Below are 22,209 nucleotides of genomic sequence, written 5' to 3'. Positions count from 1 at the left end.
GAAGTATGCCTGGCACGAAGCTATATGCCTGGCACAAAGCTGTATAATTGGCACAAAGCTGTATGCCTGGCACGAAGCTGTATGCCTGGTACGAAGCTGTATGCCTGGCACCAAACTCTATGGCTGGTACGAAGCTGTATGCCTGGCACGAAGTTGTATGCCTGGTACGAAGTTGTATGCCTGGCATGAAGCTGTATGCCTGACACGAAGCTGTATGCCTGGTACGAAGCTGTATGCCTGGTACGAAGCTGTATGCCTAGCACAAAGCTGTATGCCTGGCACGAAGCTGTATGCCTGGTACGAAGCTGTATGCCTAGCACAAAGCTGTATGCCTAGCACAAAGCTGTATGCCTAGCACAACGCTGTATGCCTAGCACAAAGCTGTATGGCTGGCACGAAGTTGTATGCCTGGCACAAAGCTGTATGCCTGGTACGAAGCTGTATGCCTGGTACGAAGCTGTATCCCTGGCACCAAGCTCTATGCCTGGTACGAAGCTGTATGCCTGGCACAAAGCTGTATGCTTGGCACAAAGTTGTATGCCTGGCACAGAGCTGTGTTCCTGGTACAAAGCTGTATGCCTGGCACGAAGCTGTATGCGAACTTGCTGCTTGCTTTAACTTGGTTAAACCAGGCAATTAAATTATACAATGTATGAATTTTTGCTTACTCTGTGCGCTGCTCAAATATACAAATCTAACAACCTCGTCATCGTGGCTCGATCACATTTTAAAAACTGATTGAGGAATAGAAGGAGAGAAAGGGGGTGACAATGCCAATTAGCCTACTTAAACAGATGGGTGACTGGGAAAGGGTGATACCTAGTCAGTTGTACAACTGAATGTATTCAACTGAAATGTGTCTTCTGCATTTTAACCCAACCCATCTGAATCAGAGAGGTGCGGTGGGTGGGGGCTGCCTTAATTAACATCCACGTCTTCGGCGCCCGGGGAACAGTGGGTTAACTGCCTTGCTCATGGCCCGGGGAACAGTGGGTTAACTGCCTTGCTCAGGGCCCGGGGAACAGTGGGTTAACTGCCTTGCTCAGGGCCCGGGGAACAGTGGGTTAACTGCCTTGCTCAGGGCCCGGGGAACAGTGGGTTAACTGCCTTGCTCAGGGCCCGGGGAACAGTGGGTTAACTGCCTTGCTCAGGGCCCGGGGAACAGTGGGTTAACTGCCTTGCTCAGGGCCCGGGGAACAGTGGGTTAACTGCCTTGCTCAGGGCCCGGGGAACAGTGGGTTAACTGCCTTGCTCAGGGCCCGGGGAACAGTGGGTTAACTGCCTTGCTCAGGGCCCGGGGAACAGCGGGTTAACTGCCTTGTTCAGGGCCCGGGGAACAGCGGGTTAACTGCCTTGTTCAGGGGCAGAACGACAGATTTTTACCTTGTCAGCTCAGGGATTCGATCCAGCAACCTTTCGGTTACTGGCCCAACTCTCTAACTACTAGGCTACCTGCCTAGTGGTTAGAGTGAGGGCTGGAAGGGGGTGGGGCTGGCTGATTACAGCTGCCACACGTGAGATGCGCATGATAGTGAAGTGGACATTATTGGACTGGCACATACAAGAGAGTAGTTGCTATTGCTTCATTCTTTTTTGACTGAGTTTATAAACAAAACGTACTTTATAAACATTTTATAACTGGCACCAGCTGGTTCTTTAGGGCTGAAATATTTGGTACTATCATATGAAACGGAACTAAGTTATTCTAAAAAATATTGGTATCATAAGTGATGTTTTGGTACGATGAAACACCGCTCACCCGTCTCTCTATTCCTTCACTTTTTCATTCTTCCTTTTTCATCAACTAATACACACCTCCCCCTTTCTCTCTGTCTCTCCCTCTCTCTCCTTATTCATTCCCCTTTTCTCCTTTCTCTCTGTTTCTCCCTCTCTCTCTCCTTATTCATTCCCCTTTTCTCCTTTCTCTCTGTCTCTCCCTCTCTCTCTCCTTTATTCATTCCCCTTTTCTCCTTTCTCTCTGTCTCTCCCTCTCTCTCCTTATTCATTCCCCTTTTCTCCTTTCTCTCTGTCTCTCCCTCTCTCTCTCCTTTATTCATTCCCCTTTTCTCCTTTCTCTCTGTTTCTCCCTCTCTCTCCTTATTCATTCCCCTTTTCTCCTTTCTCTCTGTCTCTCCCTCTCTCTCTCCTTTATTCATCCCCCTTTTCTCCTTTCTCTCTGTTTCTCCTTCTCTCTCTCCTTTATTCATTCCCCTTTTCTCCTTTCTCTCTGTCTCTCCCTCTCTCTCCTTATTCATTCCCCTTTTCTCCTTTCTCTCTGTCTCTCCTTCTCTCTCTCCTTATTCATTCCCCTTTTCTCCTTTCTCTCTGTTTCTCCCTCTCTCTCTCCTTATTCATTCCCCTTTTCTCCTTTCTCTCTGTTTCTCCCTCTCTCTCTCCTTATTCATTCCCCTTTTCTCCTTTCTCTCTGTCTCTCCCTCTCTCTCCTTATTCATTCCCCTTTTCTCCTTTCTCTCTGTCTCTCCTTCTCTCTCTCCTTTATTCATTCCCCTTTTCTCCTTTCTCTCTGTCTCTCCTTCTCTCTCTCCTTATTCATTCCCCTTTTCTCCTTTCTCTCTGTCTCTCCTTCTCTCTCTCCTTTATTCATTCCCCTTTTCTCCTTTCTCTGCATTCTCTCCCTCTCTCTCTCCTTATTCATTCCCCTTTTCTCCTTTCTCTGCATTTTCAGAACTTCAAGCGTGAGGAGCAGAACTTTGTGGTGATGAATGAGATCAACAACATGTCTTTCCTGACCGCTGACAGCAAGAGTAAGATGAGCAAGGTGAGACTGAATCCACCATGAGTGAACGGGTATCAACGGTTCATAACATGTTATCATTATATACAATCTAATATGGTTTATTTTTATTCCTGTTAATGTTAACAACCCTTGCAGTTCATAATATACCAATGCCTCTAGTCCTTAAGACTTGGTTAGAAGACAAAGAGACTGTGACTCTGCCTTCAAGAAGTATTCACACCCCCTTGACTTTTCCCACATGTTGTTGTGTAACAGCCTGAATTTAAAATGGATTAAATTGAGATGTTGTGTCACTGGCCGACATACAATACCACATAATGTGATAGTGGAATTATGTTTTTAGAAATGTTTACAAGTTAATTAAACATGTAAAGCAGAAATGTATTGGTCAATAAGAATTCAACCCCTTTGTTATGGTCTAAACAAGGTCAGGAGTGAAAATGTGCTTAACACGTCATATAATAAGTTTCATGGACTCACTCTGTGTGCAATAATAGTATTTAACATGATTTTTGTATGACTACCTCATCTCTGTACCCCACAAATACAATGATCTGTAAGGTCCCTCAATTGAGCAGGGAATTTCAAACACAGATTCAACCACAAAGACAAGGGATGTTTTCCAATGTCTCACAAAGGGCACCTATTGGTAGATGGGTAAAAAAAAAAAAAAGCAGACATTGAATTTCCTTTTGAGCATGGTGAAGTTATTAATTACACTTTGGATGGTGTATCAATACACCCAGTCACTACAAAGATACAGGGGTCCTTCCTAACTCAGTTGACGGAGAGGAAGGAAACCGTTCAGGGATTTCACCATGAGGCCAATGGTGATTTTAAACCCGTTACATAGTTAAATGGATGTGATAGGAGTAAACTGAGGATGGATCAACAACATTCTAGTTACTCCAAAATACTAACCTAAATGACAGAATGAAAAAAGGAATCCTATACAGAATAAAAAATATTCCAAAACATGCGTCCTGTTTGCAACAAGGCACTAAAGTAAAAATAAAAATTGGCAACGAAACAAACTTTATGTCCTGAATACAAAGTGTTATGTTTGGGGCAAATCCAACACAACACATCACTGAGTACCCCTCTTCATATTTTCAAGCATAGTGGTAGCTGCATCATGTTATGGGTATCCTTGTCATTGGCAAGGACTAGGGAGTTTTTTTAGGATAAAAAAATGTAGCTAAGCACAGGCAAAATCCTAGTTGAAAACCTGGTTCAGTCTGCTTTCCAACAGACACTGGGAGACGAATTCACTTTTCAGCAGGACAATAACCTAAAACACAAGGCCAAGTATACACTGGAGTTGTTTACCAAGACGACGTTGAATGTTCCTGAGTGGCCTAGTTATAGTTTTGACTTAAATCAGCTTGAAAATCTATGGCAAGACATGAAAATGGCTGTCTAGCAATGATCAACAAACAACTTGAGAGAGCTTGAATAATAAATAAAAAAATGAATGTGCAAATATTGTAAAATACATGTTTGCGAAGCTCTTAGATACTTACCCAGAAAGACTCAAAATTCAGGGGTCTGAATACTTATGTAAATGAGATATTTCTGTATTTCATTTTCAATACATTTGCAGAAATGTAATTATGGGGTAATGTGTGTAGATGAGTGAGATATAAAAATTAAAATAATTGTCCATTTTGAATTCAGGCTGTAACACAACAAAATGTGGAACAAGTCAAGGGGTAAGAATACTTTCTGAAGTCCCTGTATGTTTCATCCAATGAAGAAAGACATAAGAAATCTTCTATAACATATCCACTTCCTGGTCTGGAGAGGCCTGAGGAGGCGGAGTTAGGATACCTGGATGTCGACAGGTCAAAGGTTTCGGAGCGCAGCAGTCTGATCTAGGATCAGATTCTAATGAATTAAGACCTGATCCTAGATCAGCTCTCTCTGAGGTGCTTTGTGAATACTTGAGGTCAGGAGGTAAGAGATCAGAGGATGTTGGATGTTAACTCTGTTCTTTCTCTGTCTCTGTGTGTCTCTGTGGACGCGGGGGGGCCACTAGGCCGGCGGGGAAGAGGTTAGACTGTGTTTGTGCACGCTGACCGTAATGTGACCGCTGTGCTGGCCTGACCGCATGGCACCCCGACTGTGGGGGGGGGTTCTTCATCAAGCTCTCCTAGTGCACGGCTATAGAGCAGAAACACACAGACCCTGTCGCTCACACACACACACTCACACTCACACTCACACTCACACTCACACAGACACGGAAAACAAATGCACACACACACACACACACACAGACACACACACACATACACACAGTCTTCACACACACACACACACTCTCTGAACCCACACACACACAGTCTCCACACACATATACACACACTATTTTCACACACATAAACACTGACTTTCACATGTATAGCCCACACATTACAGCACTCTTTAAGCACTCTCTTACTGTTCAACACCGATTACATCCATCTAGTCTATAGCCAGCAGAGACACCCGATTACATCCATCTAGTCTATAGCCAGCAGAGACACTGATTACATCCATCTAGTCTATAGCCACCAGAGACACCCGATTACATCCATCTAGTCTATAGCCAGCAGAGACACCCGATTACATCCATCTAGTCTATAGCCAGCAGAGACACCCGATTACATCCATCTAGTCTATAGCCAGCAGAGACACCCGATTACATCCATCTAGTCTATAGCCAGCAGAGACACCGATTACATCCATCTAGTCTATAGCCAGCAGAGACACCCGATTACATCCATCTAGTCTATAGCCAGCAGAGACACCGATTACATCCATCTAGTCTATAGCCAGCAGAGACACCGATTACATCCATCTAGTCTATAGCCAGCAGAGACACCCGATTACATCCATCTAGTCTATAGCCAGCAGAGACACCCGATTACATCCATCTAGTCTATAGCCAGCAGAGACACCGATTACATCCATCTAGTCTATAGCCAGCAGAGACACCGATTACATCCATCTAGTCTATAGCCAGCAGAGACACCGATTACATCCATCTAGTCTATAGCCAGCAGAGACACCCGATTACATCCATCTAGTCTATAGCCAGCAGAGACACCCGATTACATCCATCTAGTCTATAGCCAGCAGAGACACCCGATTACATCCATCTAGTCTATAGCCAGCAGAGACACCGATTACATCCATCTAGTCTATAGCCAGCAGAGACACCCGATTACATCCATCTAGTCTATAGCCAGCAGAGACACCCGATTACATCCATCTAGTCTATAGCCAGCAGAGACACCGATTACACCCATCTAGTCTATAGCCAGCAGAGACACCCGATTACATCCATCTAGTCTATAGCCAGCAGAGACACCCGATTACATCCATCTAGTCTATAGCCAGCAGAGACACCCGATTACATCCATCTAGTCTATAGCCAGCAGAGACACCGATTACATCCATCTAGTCTATAGCCAGCAGAGACACCCGATTACATCCATCTAGTCTATAGCCAGCAGAGACACCCGATTACATCCATCTAGTCTATAGCCAGCAGAGACACCGATTACATCAATCTAGTCTATAGCCAGCAGAGACACCGATTACATCCATCTAGTCTATAGCCAGCAGAGACACCCGATTACATCCATCTAGTCTATAGCCAGCAGAGACACCCGATTACACCCATCTAGTCTATAGCCAGCAGAGACACCCGATTACATCCATCTAGTCTATAGCCAGCAGAGACACCGATTACATCCATCTAGTCTATAGCCAGCAGAGACACCCGATTACATCCATCTAGTCTATAGCCACTAGAGACACCGATTACATCCATCTAGTCTATAGCCAGCAGAGACACCGATTACATCCATCTAGTCTATAGCCAGCAGAGACACCCGATTACATCCATCTAGTCTATAGCCAGCAGAGACACCGATTACACCCATCTAGTCTATAGCCAGCAGAGACACCCGATTACACCCATCTAGTCTATAGCCAGCAGAGACACCCGATTACATCCATCTAGTCTATAGCCAGCAGAGACACTGATTACATCCATCTAGTCTATAGCCACCAGAGACACCCGATTACATCCATCTAGTCTATAGCCAGCAGAGACACTGATTACATCCATCTAGTCTATAGCCAGCAGAGACACCGATTACACCCATCTAGTCTATAGCCAGCAGAGACACCCGATTACATCCATCTAGTCTATAGCCAGCAGAGACACCGATTACATCCATCTAGTCTATAGCCAGCAGAGACACCCGATTACATCCATCTAGTCTATAGCCAGCAGAGACACCGATTACACCCATCTAGTCTATAGCCAGCAGAGACACCCGATTACACCCATCTAGTCTATAGCCAGCAGAGACACCCGATTACATCCATCTAGTCTATAGCCAGCAGAGACACTGATTACATCCATCTAGTCTATAGCCACCAGAGACACCCGATTACATCCATCTAGTCTATAGCCAGCAGAGACACTGATTACATCCATCTAGTCTATAGCCAGCAGAGACACCGATTACACCCATCTAGTCTATAGCCAGCAGAGACACCCGATTACACCCATCTAGTCTATAGCCAGCAGAGACACCCGATTACATCCATCTAGTCTATAGCCAGCAGAGACACCCGATTACATCCATCTAGTCTATAGCCAGCAGAGACACCCGATTACATCCATCTAGTCTATAGCCAGCAGAGACACCCGATTACATCCATCTAGTCTATAGCCAGCAGAGACACCCGATTACATCCATCTAGTCTATAGCCAGCAGAGACACCCGATTACATCCATCTAGTCTATAGCCAGCAGAGACACCCGATTACATCCATCTAGTCTATAGCCAGCAGAGACACCCGATTACATCCATCTAGTCTATAGCCAGCAGAGACACCCGATTACATCCATCTAGTCTATAGCCAGCAGAGACACCCGATTACATCCATCTAGTCTATAGCCAGCAGAGACACCCGATTACATCCATCTAGTCTATAGCCAGCAGAGACACCGATTACACCCATCTAGTCTATAGCCAGCAGAGACACCCGATTACATCCATCTAGTCTATAGCCAGCAGAGACACCCGATTACATCCATCTAGTCTATAGCCAGCAGAGACACCCGATTACATCCATCTAGTCTATAGCCAGCAGAGACACCGATTACATCCATCTAGTCTATAGCCAGCAGAGACACCGATTACATCAATCTAGTCTATAGCCAGCAGAGACACCCGATTACATCCATCTAGTCTATAGCCAGCAGAGACACCCGGTTACATCCATCTAGTCTATAGCCAGCAGAGACACCCGATTACATCCATCTAGTCTATAGCCAGCAGAGACACCCGATTACATCCATCTAGTCTATAGCCAGCAGAGACACCCGATTACATCCATCTAGTCTATAGCCAGCAGAGACACCGATTACACCCATCTAGTCTATAGCCAGCAGAGACACCCGATTACATCCATCTAGTCTATAGCCAGCAGAGACACCCGATTACATCCATCTAGTCTATAGCCAGCAGAGACACCCGATTACATCCATCTAGTCTATAGCCAGCAGAGACACCGATTACATCCATCTAGTCTATAGCCAGCAGAGACACCGATTACATCAATCTAGTCTATAGCCAGCAGAGACACCCGATTACACCCATCTAGTCTATAGCCAGCAGAGACACCCGGTTACATCCATCTAGTCTATAGCCAGCAGAGACACCCGATTACATCCATCTAGTCTATAGCCAGCAGAGACACCCGATTACATCCATCTAGTCTATAGCCAGCAGAGACACCTGATTACATCCATCTAGTCTATAGCCACTAGAGACACCCGATTACATCCATCTAGTCTATAGCCACTAGAGACACCGATTACATCCATCTAGTCTATAGCCAGCAGAGACACCCGATTACATCCATCTAGTCTATAGCCACTAGAGACACCGATTACATCCATCTAGTCTATAGCCAGCAGAGACACCCGATTACATCCATCTAGTCTATAGCCACTAGAGACACCCGATTACATCCATCTAGTCTATAGCCAGCAGAGACACCCGGTTACACCCATCTAGTCTATAGCCAGCAGAGACACCCGATTACATCCATCTAGTCTATAGCCAGCAGAGACACCCGATTACACCCATCTAGTCTATAGCCAGCAGAGACACCCGGTTACATCCATCTAGTCTATAGCCACTAGAGACACCGATTACATCCATCTAGTCTATAGCCAGCAGAGACACCCGATTACATCCATCTAGTCTATAGCCAGCAGAGACACCCGATTACACCCATCTAGTCTATAGCCACTAGAGACACCGATTACATCCATCTAGTCTATAGCCAGCAGAGACACCCGGTTACATCCATCTAGTCTATAGCCACTAGAGACACCGATTACATCCATCTAGTCTATAGCCAGCAGAGACACCCGGTTACACCCATCTAGTCTATAGCCAGCAGAGACACCCGATTACATCCATCTAGTCTATAGCCAGCAGAGACACCCGATTACACCCATCTAGTCTATAGCCAGCAGAGACACCCGATTACACCCATCTAGTCTATAGCCAGCAGAGACACCCGGTTACACCCATCTAGTCTATAGCCAGCAGAGACACCGATTACATCCATCTAGTCTATAGCCAGCAGAGACACCGATTACATCCATCTAGTCTATAGCCAGCAGAGACACCGATTACATCCATCTAGTCTATAGCCACTAGAGACACCCGGTTACATCCATCTAGTCTATAGCCACTAGAGACACCGATTACATCCATCTAGTCTATAGCCAGCAGAGACACCGATTACATCCATCTAGTCTATAGCCACTAGAGACACCGATTACATCCATCTAGTCTATAGCCAGCAGAGACACTGATTACATCCATCTAGTCTATAGCCACTAGAGACACCGATTACATCCATCTAGTCTATAGCCACTAGAGACACCCGATTACATCCATCTAGTCTATAGCCACTAGAGACACCGATTACATCCATCTAGTCTATAGCCAGCAGAGACACCCGATTACATCCATCTAGTCTATAGCCACTAGAGACACCGATTACATCCATCTAGTCTATAGCCAGCAGAGACACCCGATTACATCCATCTAGTCTATAGCCAGCAGAGACACCCGATTACATCCATCTAGTCTATAGCCACTAGAGACACCGATTACATCCATCTAGTCTATAGCCACTAGAGACACCCGATTACATCCATCTAGTCTATAGCCACTAGAGACACCGATTACATCCATCTAGTCTATAGCCAGCAGAGACACCCGATTACATCCATCTAGTCTATAGCCACTAGAGACACCGATTACATCCATCTAGTCTATAGCCAGCAGAGACACCCGATTACATCCATCTAGTCTATAGCCAGCAGAGACACCCGATTACATCCATCTAGTCTATAGCCACTAGAGACACCGATTACATCCATCTAGTCTATAGCCAGCAGAGACACCCGATTACATCCATCTAGTCTATAGCCAGCAGAGACACCCGATTACATCCATCTAGTCTATAGCCAGCAGAGACACCCGATTACATCCATCTAGTCTATAGCCAGCAGAGACACCCGATTACATCCATCTAGTCTATAGCCAGCAGAGACACCCGATTACACCCATCTAGTCTATAGCCAGCAGAGACACCCGATTACATCCATCTAGTCTATAGCCAGCAGAGACACCCGATTACATCCATCTAGTCTATAGCCACTAGAGACACCGATTACATCCATCTAGTCTATAGCCACTAGAGACACCCGATTACATCCATCTAGTCTATAGCCACTAGAGACACCGATTACATCCATCTAGTCTATAGCCAGCAGAGACACCCGATTACATCCATCTAGTCTATAGCCACTAGAGACACCGATTACATCCATCTAGTCTATAGCCAGCAGAGACACCCGATTACATCCATCTAGTCTATAGCCAGCAGAGACACCCGATTACATCCATCTAGTCTATAGCCACTAGAGACACCGATTACATCCATCTAGTCTATAGCCAGCAGAGACACCCGATTACATCCATCTAGTCTATAGCCAGCAGAGACACCCGATTACATCCATCTAGTCTATAGCCAGCAGAGACACCCGATTACATCCATCTAGTCTATAGCCAGCAGAGACACCCGATTACATCCATCTAGTCTATAGCCAGCAGAGACACCCGATTACACCCATCTAGTCTATAGCCAGCAGAGACACCCGATTACATCCATCTAGTCTATAGCCAGCAGAGACACCCGATTACATCCATCTAGTCTATAGCCAGCAGAGACACCCGATTACATCCATCTAGTCTATAGCCAGCAGAGACACCCGATTACATCCATCTAGTCTATAGCCAGCCCATTCTGCAGCAGAGACTGAAACATGGACATATAAATAAGGTCTTCCTAGGGAGGCTGTACTGTGAATTGAGTGTGTGTCTTAATGTAGCTTAATAATGTGTGTGAGAACGAGGGTCTGGAGAGGCTTGATGAAAGCTCTCTGCCGTAGATTGAAGTGTTTGGGTTTCATGGCACTCGGCTCACCACTGACTGTATATATAGTACATGGACTACTGCTGCAGTCCAGTCCCATGAGCTGACATTGGCGAATGATGATGGAGTGTCGCTCACTCTACTTTGTTGATGTTTGTTTTGGTTTTTGGATGTTTGTTTTGTGTTGTTGATGTTTGTTTTGTTGATGTTTGTTTTGTTTTGATTTGTTGATGTTTGTTCTGTTTTGTTGGTGTTTGTTTTGTGTTGTTGATGTTTGTTTTGTTTTGTTGATGTTTGTTTTTGTTTTTGTTGATGTTTGTTTTGTTGATGTTTGTTTTGTTTTGTTGATGTTTGTTTTGTTTTGTTGATGTTTGTTTTGTTGATGTTTGTTTTGTTTTGTTGATGTTTGTTTTGTTTTGTTGATGTTTTTTTGGTTGTTTTTTTACAGCTTTGGCGATAAAGTTCCCAAATCGGGGCACTCACAATCAGTCTTCCCTTTGCTCAATCTTTCCATACCTTTATGTCCTATAGCTGTTGTAGTCACTGTAGTTTACACCTGTAGTCTCCATTACATGTACATATTACAGTGACTTTCACCTAATCTACCTATAACATCTTATAAACCTAAAGTATTGCCCTGTTATAAAGTATAGCCTGTTGTATACCTTGTAAACCTAAAGTATAACACTGTTATATACCTTATAAACCTAAAGTATAGCCCTGTTATATACCTTATAAACCTAAAGTATATTATGTTATATACCTTATAAACCTAAAGTATAGCCCTGTTATATACCTTATAAACCTTAGAAGGCTCATCTATTCTAATCTTAACAAGGATTTTTCCTGGAACCACAATGTTGTCTAAGTAATGTACAAATAAATTAAGAATAAATCTACAGCATTATGAATGTACCTCTAGGTTTTATGGCATTATGTGGAGGCATTATATAGGTTAAGTTGTATATTATTTAGCCGACCAGTAAGGGATATTTAAGGCCTGCTATCCCATTTCCCGGTGTGAGCTAACCTCCTCTCCTCAGCTGTCAGATGGTCCTTACTGAAGGAGCCTCTGTTATCTGGTCAGAGGTCAGAAATCAGGGCTGACCCCAAAGACTGCTGCTATACCTGGTGTGGAGTGGTGGGCTGGGCCTAGCAGAACCCTACTGCACTACTAACACAGGACTCCATTGACTAGATAGAGCAGCTCTCCCATGACTAGATAGAGAAGCTCTCCCATGACTAGATAGAGCAGCTCTCCCCTGACTAGATAGAGGAGCTCTCCCTTGACTAGATAGAGGAGCTCTCCCTTGACTAGATAGAGGAGCTCTCCCATGACTAGATAAAGAAGCTCTCCCATGACTAGATAGAGGAGCTCTCCCTTGACTAGATAGAGGAGCTCTCCCATTGACTAGATAGAGCAGCTCTCCTTTGACTAGATAGAGGAGCTCTCCCTTGACTAGATAGAGGAGCTCTCCCTTGACTAGATAGAGCAGCTCTCCCTTGACTAGATAGAGCAACTCTCCCTTGACTAGATAGAGCAACTCTCCCTTGACTAGATAGAGGAGCTCTCCCTTGACTAGATAGAGGAGCTCTCCATTGACTAGATAGAGGAGCTCTCCCTTGACTAGATAGAGGAGCTCTCCCTTGACTAGATAGAGAAGCTCTCCCATGACTAGATAGAGGAGCTCTCCCATGACTAGATAGAGGAGCTCTCCCTTGACTAGATAGAGGAGCTCTCCCTTGACTAGATAGAGGAGCTCTCCCTTGACTAGATAGAGGAGCTCTCAAATGACTAGATAGAGCAGCTCTCTCTTGACTAGATAGAGCTCTCCCATGACTAGATAGAGCAGCTCTTCCTTGACTAGATAGAGTAGCTCTCCAGCGGACAGACGCATAGTTAGCACTAACAGCTTCTTACATGCACAAGCTGCACTTTGGTGAGAAAATAAATGATATGTTTTAGTATTGCTTAGGTTTGCAAAATTCCCAGGTTTTCCCAAAATTCTATTTGGAAGATTCCCAAAATGAGAAGGGAATTAGCAGGAAATCCGGAATCATGCAAGCTGGAATTTTGCAACCCTAGTACTGCTGTATTTGTAGATTTAGTGTTTGACGTTAATGATTGCTTTTCTCTTTTTTTTCCTTTCCAGCATGTTGCTGTTTTGTTTCTTCCCTTAGCCTTGTTCAGTTCAATCACATTTCCCCAATTCCCCACCCCTTTTAAAATGTTTTTAACCTCAACCACCCATAATTAAAGCATATAGCAGCAATGTAGTTTGCTTTCATTTTTGTGAAACAATGTATTTCACCTACCTACATCAGACAGAAATGGGGATATGGGGGTGCCTTGTCTAGTACCTTCCTACAGTAAACATGGGCATAGAGAGCAGCCTTGTCTAGTACCTAAATAAATCAGAAATGGGGATATTGATATACCTTGTCTAGTACCTACATCAGACGTAGAGACATAGAGGGGTGGGCAGAGATGGTATTGGCTGACCCAACTCTCTCCTCCTATAGGCTAGAGATGGTATGGTCTCACCCAACTCTCTCCTCCTATAGGCTAGAGATGGTACGGTCTGACCACACTCTCTCCTTCTGTAGGCTGGAGGTTCTGACGTGGAGCGTACCAAGAAGAAGCGAAGGGGGGACCGCTATTCTGTGCAGACATCTCTGATCGTAGCAGCGCTGAAGAAGATGCTTCCTATTGGCCTCAACATGTGTTCCCCTGCTGACCAGGAACTGATTAACTTGGCCAAGATACGCTACAGCCTGGTAGTGGAAGACACACACACACATACACGCTCACGCACACATATGCACATACACACGTACACACACACAGAAAAACACAAACAAACAGAGATCACACATGTTTTGCTTTTAACTTTGATATCTAATGACTGTCCCCTAACAGAAAGACACAAACAAACAGAGATCACACATGTTTTGCTTTTAACTTTGATATCTAATGACTGTCCCCTAACAGAAAGACACAAACAAACAGAGATCACACATGTTTTACTTTTAACTTTGATATCTAATGACTGTCCCCTAACAGAAAGACACAGATGAAGAGGTGAGAGAGTTTCTACAGAACAACATGCATCTGCAGGGCAAGGTGAGTAGAACACCACCTAGATTAGGTTTTGTGCCAAACAATACATTACCTGTATAGGTACAGCACCAGTCAAAAGTTTGGACACACCTTCTACATTGTAGAATAATAGTGAAGACATCAAAACCATGAAATAACACATATGGAATCATGTAGTAACCAAAAAAAAGTGTTCAACAAATCAAAATATATTTTATATTTGAGATTCTTCAAAGTAGCCACCCTTTGCTTTGATGACAGCTTTGCACACTCTTGGCATTTTCTCAACCAGCTTTACCTGGAATGCTTTTCCTACAGTATTGAAGGAGTTCTCACATATGCTGAGCACTTGTTGGATGCTTTTCCTTCACTCTGCGGTCCAACTCATCCCAGTCCATCTCAACTGGGTTGAGGTCGGGTGATTGTGAAGGCCAGGTCATATGATGCAGCACTCCATCACTCTCCTTGTTGGTCAAATATCCCTTACACAACCTGGAGGTGTGTTTTGGGTTATTGTGCCGTTGAAAGGCAAATGATAGTCCCAATAAGCACAAACCGAAGGGGATGGCGTATCGCTGCAAAATGCTGTGGTAGCCATGCTGGTTAAGTGTGCCTTGAATTCTAAATAAATCACAGACAGTGTCACCAGCAAAGCACCCCTACACCATCACACCTCCTCCTCCATGCTTCACGGTGGGAACCACACATGCGAAGATCATCCGTTCACCTACTCTGCATCTCGCAACGGTTGGAGCCAAAAATCTCCAGTTTGGACTCATCAGACCAAAGGACAGATTTACACCGCTCTAATGTCCATTGCTCGAGTTTCTTGGCCCAAGCAAGTCTTTTCTTCTTATTGGTGTCCTTTAATAGTGGTTTCTTTGCAGCAATTCGACAATGAAAGCCTGATTCACGCAGTCTCCTCTGAACAGTTGATGTTGAGATGTGTCTGTTACTTGAACTCTGTGAAGCATTTATTTGGGCTGCAATCTGAGGCTGGTAACGCTAATGAACCTATCCTTTGCAGCAGAGGTAACTCTGGGTCTTCCTTTCCTGTGGCGATCCTCATGAGAGCCAGTTTCATCATAGCGCTTGATGGTTTTTGCAACAGCACTTGAATAAACTTTAAAAGTTCTTGAAATGTTCCGCGTTGACTGACCACCATGTCTTAAAGTAATGATGGAGTGTCGTTTCCCTTTGCTTATTTGAGCTGTTCTTGCCATAATATGGACTTGGTATTTTACCAAATGGGGCTATCTTCTGTATACCCACCCTGTAACGGCTGTCATATTCTTCCTCCTCCTCGGATGAGGAGAAGGAGTAGGGATCGGACCAAAACGCAGCGTTGTATGAAGACATAAATGAATTCATTTAAATAAAGACGAACACGAAAAACACTTGGAAAATTACAAAACAAAAAACGACGTAGACCGACCTGAACATAAGTACTTACATAAACACGAAGAACGAACGAACAGGTACAGACTAGCACAAACGAAACAGTCCCGTGTGGTGCGACATACACATACACAGACACAGGAACACAATCAACCACAAACAAACAGTGAGAACAGCCTACCTTAATATGGTTCTCAATCAGAGGAAACGTAAAACACCTGTCCCTGATTGAGAACCATATCAGGCCAATAGATAATGAACCTAAACATAGAAACACATAACATAGAATGCCCACCCCAACTCACGCCCTGACCAACTAAACACATACAAAAACAAGGAAAACAGGTCAGGAACGTGACACACCCTACATTGTCACAACAAAACTGATTGGCTCAAACGCATTAAGAAGGAAAGAAATTCCACAAATTAACATTTAACAAGGCACACCTGTTAATTGAAATGCATTCCAGGTGACTACCTCATGAATCTGGTTGAGAGAATGCCAAGAGAGTGCAAAGCTGTCCTCAGGATGGCTACTTTGAAGAATCTCAAATATAACATATATTTTGATTTGTTTAACAGTTTTTTGGTTACTACGCGATGTGTTGTTTTATAATTTTGATGTCTTCACTATTATTCTACGATGTAGAAAATACTAAAAATAAAGAAAAACGTTTCACTGGTACTTATATATATATTAATGGGATTAGCATTTCAATGTCGTTGGTCTATACTGTGTGTGCTGTGCATGTGGTGACCATGTGGTGTGTTTGTTGACTCTTTGGCTGTGTGTAGGTGGAGGACCCGTCAATGCGCTGGCAGATGGCGCTGTATAAGGAGACGTCAGGGAAGGCTGAGGACGCTGAGGACCCTCAGAAGGTGGTCAAGAGAGTCCAAGAGGTCTCCGCTGTCCTCTACCACATAGAGGTGGTGAGTACTGACTACTGACTCACACACACACACACACACACACACACACACACACACACACACACACACACACACACACACACACACACACACACACACACACACACACACACACACACACACACACACACACACACACACACACACACACCAGAAGTTTTCACGACCTTGTCATCGTTACATTACATTTAAGTCATTTAGCAGACACTCTTATCCGGAGCGACTTACAAATTGGAAAGTTCATACATATTCATCCTGGTCCCCCCGTGGGGAATGAACCCACAACCCTGGCGTTGCAAGCGCCATGCTCTACCAACTGAGCCACACGGGACTAGGGGTCATCAGTCTGGGAAACTCTTGACCCTTGACCCTTGACCCTATCTCCCCAGACGGAGCATCCGTACAAGTCCAAGAAGATGGTCTGGCACAAGCTGCTTTCTAAACAACGACGCAAAGCTGTTGTGGCCTGCTTCAGAATGTCCCCCCTCTACAACATCCCCAGGTAATCACAAGCAAACTCTTCACTGTGTAATAATAGGCCCTTTTTTCTTGTTGTGATTTTTTGGTCTCATTTCTAAGTAATAGATCCGCGTTAACATTTGCCGAAAGAACTATCAGATACTATTTCATGCGTCATTTCTAATCACGTGAACAAATATATGTATAACACCCCTGTCGTGTCTTTGGCCGGATTAAGTGATATGACATGCTATTCTATAAAATCATTTTTCTGTAATTAATATTACCTGATTAAGCTGATCAGGTAAATGTAATTAACTAGAAAGTCGGGGCACCACGAAATAATGTTTATAGAGCTGTTTGTTATCTTCCAAATAAACTCTTAAAGACCTGGTAATCTTTTACCTCAATAGATTCGTCAATATTAATCGTCACCTTATTTAGTCTCAACTGAAAGTTGTAAATTCATGGTTATCTTCACGAACCCTGGCTAACAAGTTGAATGAGCAATACAAAATGTGGTTTAATTATTTATTTACTAAATACCTAAATAATCACACAGAATTACATATACACAGAATGGATCATACATTGATTACAAATTATGTCATAAAGGAAAACGTCCCTAGCGGACGGAACATATATGACGGCTGGAAAGGGGGTTGGGTTTTGAATGAAAGAGCGGGAAGACTGAGGATCAAAAAATATTGTGTGTCTCTATCGGGCCGTAGGCAGCTATGCTATCGTAAATACAGTATCTTATGCATTCTAAATTACCGCCCATTTGAAAAAGGAAAATGCTATAAATATTTACTCTGAGCTGCGCTTCGGTAGATTGGTCGTAGATAGTAGGCAGGGTTGCCCAGCAGGGATCTTTTGTCCTTTGAAGACTGTCTCTGGTGGTAAACTGGATACTTGGTAGTACCATCGTTGTGTGGTAGAACAGGTACTCTGTCCGTCCTCTCCTAGCCCACGTCTACAGTTGCTGCGCTAACGCAATGGCTAGGAGGTATCACTTCTTTAGTGAATAAGATTTAAAAGTTCATACCAAGTTGCCATGCTATATGCTCATGCTATATTCTGGCTGGTATAGTCGAAATTCATCCTTCCGGCGTGTAGGTCGTCACCTTCACGTTGAAATTCTATGCTAATTTCGTTAGGTTCTTGCTGAGGTTGGCTTAGTTCTGTAGGTGGTCTTTGTCCTTTCAACGTGGGGACCGCAAGTCCTCACGTCCTTGGAACAGGAAGTTACATTTTCATAACAGGCCTTATATAGTGGTGAAAGAAGAGCATGTTTCATAGTTTACAACCCATGTCTGTTCGCTTGGGCGGAGCCTCTGAGTGAGCAGAGTGGTGTTCTTATGACAAACCGTTCTCTCATTAAGAAGCTAAAAAATTACATTTAATCTTTTCACAAATAGTTTTATATTTAAACATTTAAATTGCACAACAATTCCATGTGAATCTGATAACTAGAATGTGTAGACTTTCCAAGATACAGTTTATGTCGTCCTAACATCAGTAATCATGTCTCAGACGTCAACTGATCTGACATCATATTCATTAAGTACCAACGCATATTTTCAACCGGTTGGATTACCGAAATTTGGTTCCGTTTCCCACCTTTTGATCTTCCAAGAATCTCTATGTTGACAAAGGGCTTTTCAAGAGTCAATTCTATAGAGTAGAGAGAGAAACGGGGGGGGGGGGGTATTTATGGTGGTCATACACCTCCCCCATCAGGCCAATATCATGACACCCCTGATTGGAGGACTTGTAAAACCATTTTTACTTCTATTTTTACAGCTATTTGTCATGTGACGGCAAGGTACATGTAATGTACAGATTAAATATATATAAATACATATATAATATAATATATATAATATATATTCAGTGCATTCGGTAAATCTTCAGACCCCTTGACTTTTTTCCACATTTTGTTACTTTACAGCCTTATTCTAAAATGTATTAAATTGTTGTTTTTCCTCATCAATCTACACACAATACCCCATAATGACATCACAATACCCCATAATGACATCACAATACCCCATAATGACAAAGCAAAAACAGGTTTTTAGAATTTGTTGTAAAAAAACAAAAACGTTTTGTTGAAGCACCTTTGGCAGCGATTACAGCATTGAGTCTTCTTGGGTATGACACTACAAGCTTGGCACACCTGTATTTGGGGAGTTTCTCCCATTCTTCTCTGCAGATCCTCCCAAGCTCTGTTAGGTTGGATGGGGAGCGTCGCTGCACAGCTATTTTCAGATCTTTCCAGAGATGTTCGATCGGGTTCAAGTCTGGGCTCTGGCTGGGCCACTCAAGGACATTCAGAGACTTGTCCTGAAGCCACTCCTGCGTTGTCTTGGCTGTGTGCTTAGGGTCGTTGTCCTGTTGGAAGGTAAACCTTCACCCCAGTCTGAGGTCCTGAGTGCTCTTGAGCAGGTTTTCATCAAGGATCTCTCTGTACTTTGCTCCATTCATCTTTCCCTTGATCCTGACTAGTCTCCCAGTCCCTGCTGCTGAAAAACTTCTCCACAACATGATGCTGACACCCCCATGCTTCACCATAGAGATGGTGCCAGGTTTCCTCCTGATGTGACGCTTGGCATTCAGGCCAGAGTTCAATCTTGGTTTCATCAGACCAGAGAGTCTTATTTCTCATGGTCTGAGAGTTTTAAGGTGCCTTTTGGCAAACTCCAAGCGGGCTGCCATAAAGGCCTGATTGGTGGAGTTCTGCAGAGATGATCCTTCTGGAAGGTTCTCCTCTCTCCACAGAGGAACTCTGGAACTCTGTCGGAGTGAACATCGAGTTCTTGGTCACCTCCCTGACCAAGGCCCCTCTCCCCAATTGCTCAGTTTGGCCAGGAAGAGTCTTGGCAGTTCCAAACTTCTTCCATTTAAGAATGATGGAGGCCACTGCAGACAATTTTTGGTACCCTTCCCCAGATCTTTGCATCAACACAATCCTCTCTTGGAGCTCTATTGACAATTCCTTCGACCTCGTGGCTTGGTTTTTGCTCTGACATTCACTGTCAACTGTGGGACCTTTATATAGACAGGTGTGTGCCTTTCCATCACATGTCCAATCAATTGAATTTACCACAGGTGGACTCCCATCAAGTTGTAGAAACATCTCAAGGATGATCAATGGAAACAGGATGCACCTGAGCTCAATTTCGAGTCTCGTAGCAAAGGGTCTGAATACTTATGTAAATAAGGCATTTCTGTTTTTATTTTTAATACATTTGCAAGAAATTCTAAAAACCTGTTTTCACGTTGTCATTATGGAGTATTGTGTGCACTACCCAAAAATTCTCTGATATTTATTATAATCCAAGGGGCAGGCAAAATGGTCAGGCAGGAGGGCTCAGTGTCAGGGCAGGCAAGGGTCAAAACCGGGAGGACTAGAAAACGGAGATAAGGAAAAAGCAGGAGCACGGAAAAAACACGCTGGTTGACTTGACAAGACGAACTGGCAACAGACAAACAGAGAACACAGGCATAAATACCCAGGGACTAATTGGGAAAACAGGTGTCACCTGGAGATGGGTGGAGACAATCACAAAGACAGGTGAAACAGAACAGGGAGTGACAGAACTGACTTGTTGGAAAGGATCCTATGACGGTGCCACATTGAACGTCACTGCGATCTTCAGTAAGGCCCATTCTACTGGCCAATGTTTGTCTAAGGAGATTGCATGGCTGTTTTGTTCGATTTTATACACCTGTCAGCAACGGATGTGGCTGAAATAGACAAATCGACTCATTTGAAGTGGTGGCCACATACTCTTGTGTATATATAGTGTATCGTGATTTTTGTTGACGCTTGGTATGCGGTGTGACTTCCTTTTGTTGTCACTTCCTCTTCTCTCTAACAGGCACCGGGGGTCCAACATGTTCCTGAATGGGTACAAGAGGAACTGGCTGCAGACTGAAGGGTACCAGTTTGAAGACCGCATGATCGACGACTTGTCTGTAAGGGCTTTTCTCCTCGCCTGTGTTGTTTTATATACTACTATATACTATATTATTGTCATCTTTGTGAGTCTTCAGGAACTTTCTGTAAGGATTTTGTGTTTCTGTGTGTGTGTATGTGTGTGTGTGTGTGTGTGTGTGTGTGTGTGTGTGTGTGTGTGTGTGTGTGTGTGTGTGTGTGTGTGTGTGTGTGTGTGTGTGTGTGTGTGTGTGTGTGTGTGTGTGTGTGTGTGTGTGTGTGTGTGTGTGTGTAGAAAGCCATGGAGGAGGAGGAGATGGGAGAGGAGGGAGAGGAAGAGGCAGAAACTAAACCCGACCCTCTGCATCAGCTCATCCTACACTTCAGCCGGACTGCTCTCACAGAGAAGAGGTGAGGCCACCTCCCTCCCTCCCTCCCTCCCAAGCTCCCTCCGTCTCTCCCAACTCCCTCCCTCCCTCCCTCCCAACTCCTTCCCAACTCCCTCCCCCTCTCCCAACTCCCTCCCTCCCTCCCAACTCCTTCCCAACTCCCTCCCTCCCTCCCAACTCCCTCCCTCCCTCCCAACTCCCTCCCTCCTTCCCAACTCCCTCCCTCCTTCCCAACTCCCTCCCTCTCAACTCCCTCCCTCCCTCCCTCCCAACTCCCTCCCTCCTTCCCAACTCCCTCCCTCCCTCCCAACTCCCTCCCTCCCTCCCTCCCAACTCCCTCCCTCCCTCCCAACTCCTTCCCAACTCCCTCCCTCCTTCCCAACTCCCTCCCTCCTTCCCAACTCCCTCCCTCCTTCCCAACTCCCTCCCTCCTTCCCAACTCCCTCCCTCCTTCCCAACTCCCTCCCTCCCTCCCAACTCCTTCCCAACTCCCTCCCTCCCTCCCTCCTTCCCAACTCCCTCCCTCCTTCCCAACTCCCTCCCTCCCAACTCCCTCCCTCCCTCCCAACTCCTTCCCAACTCCCTCCATCCCTCCTTCCCAACTCCCTCCCTCCTTCCCAACTCCCTCCCTCCTTCCCAACTCCCTCCCTCCCAACTCCCTCCCTCCTTCCCAACTCCCTCCCTCCCAACTCCCTCCCTCCCT

At 44.6% G+C, this 22,209-nt stretch overlaps 1 protein-coding gene across 4 annotated transcripts in view; it reads left to right on the top strand.

The window, feature by feature from the left end:
- Positions 1–22,209, top strand: part of ryr1b (ryanodine receptor 1b (skeletal)) — a 275,237-nt gene that overhangs the window by 177,013 nt on the left and 76,015 nt on the right. For 2 of the 4 annotated variants that reach the window (XM_071360275.1, XM_071360273.1), the window contains 8 exons: positions 2,687–2,779; positions 4,797–4,811; positions 13,895–14,065; positions 14,352–14,411; positions 16,581–16,715; positions 17,105–17,217; positions 21,062–21,158; positions 21,413–21,528. In XM_071360275.1, coding sequence (XP_071216376.1) covers positions 2,687–2,779; positions 4,797–4,811; positions 13,895–14,065; positions 14,352–14,411; positions 16,581–16,715; positions 17,105–17,217; positions 21,062–21,158; positions 21,413–21,528 — 800 coding nt within the window. The remainder of the gene's footprint in view (positions 1–2,686; positions 2,780–4,796; positions 4,812–13,894; positions 14,066–14,351; positions 14,412–16,580; positions 16,716–17,104; positions 17,218–21,061; positions 21,159–21,412; positions 21,529–22,209) is intronic. The other 2 variants (XM_071360277.1, XM_071360276.1) reach the window with 1 other exon arrangement.

This window comes from Salvelinus alpinus, chromosome 22 (assembly GCF_045679555.1).
Source record: "Salvelinus alpinus chromosome 22, SLU_Salpinus.1, whole genome shotgun sequence".
NCBI lineage: Eukaryota > Metazoa > Chordata > Actinopteri > Salmoniformes > Salmonidae > Salvelinus > Salvelinus alpinus.
The sequence above is the reverse complement of the archived record's forward strand: the minus strand, read 5'-3'. Positions and strand labels throughout refer to the sequence as shown.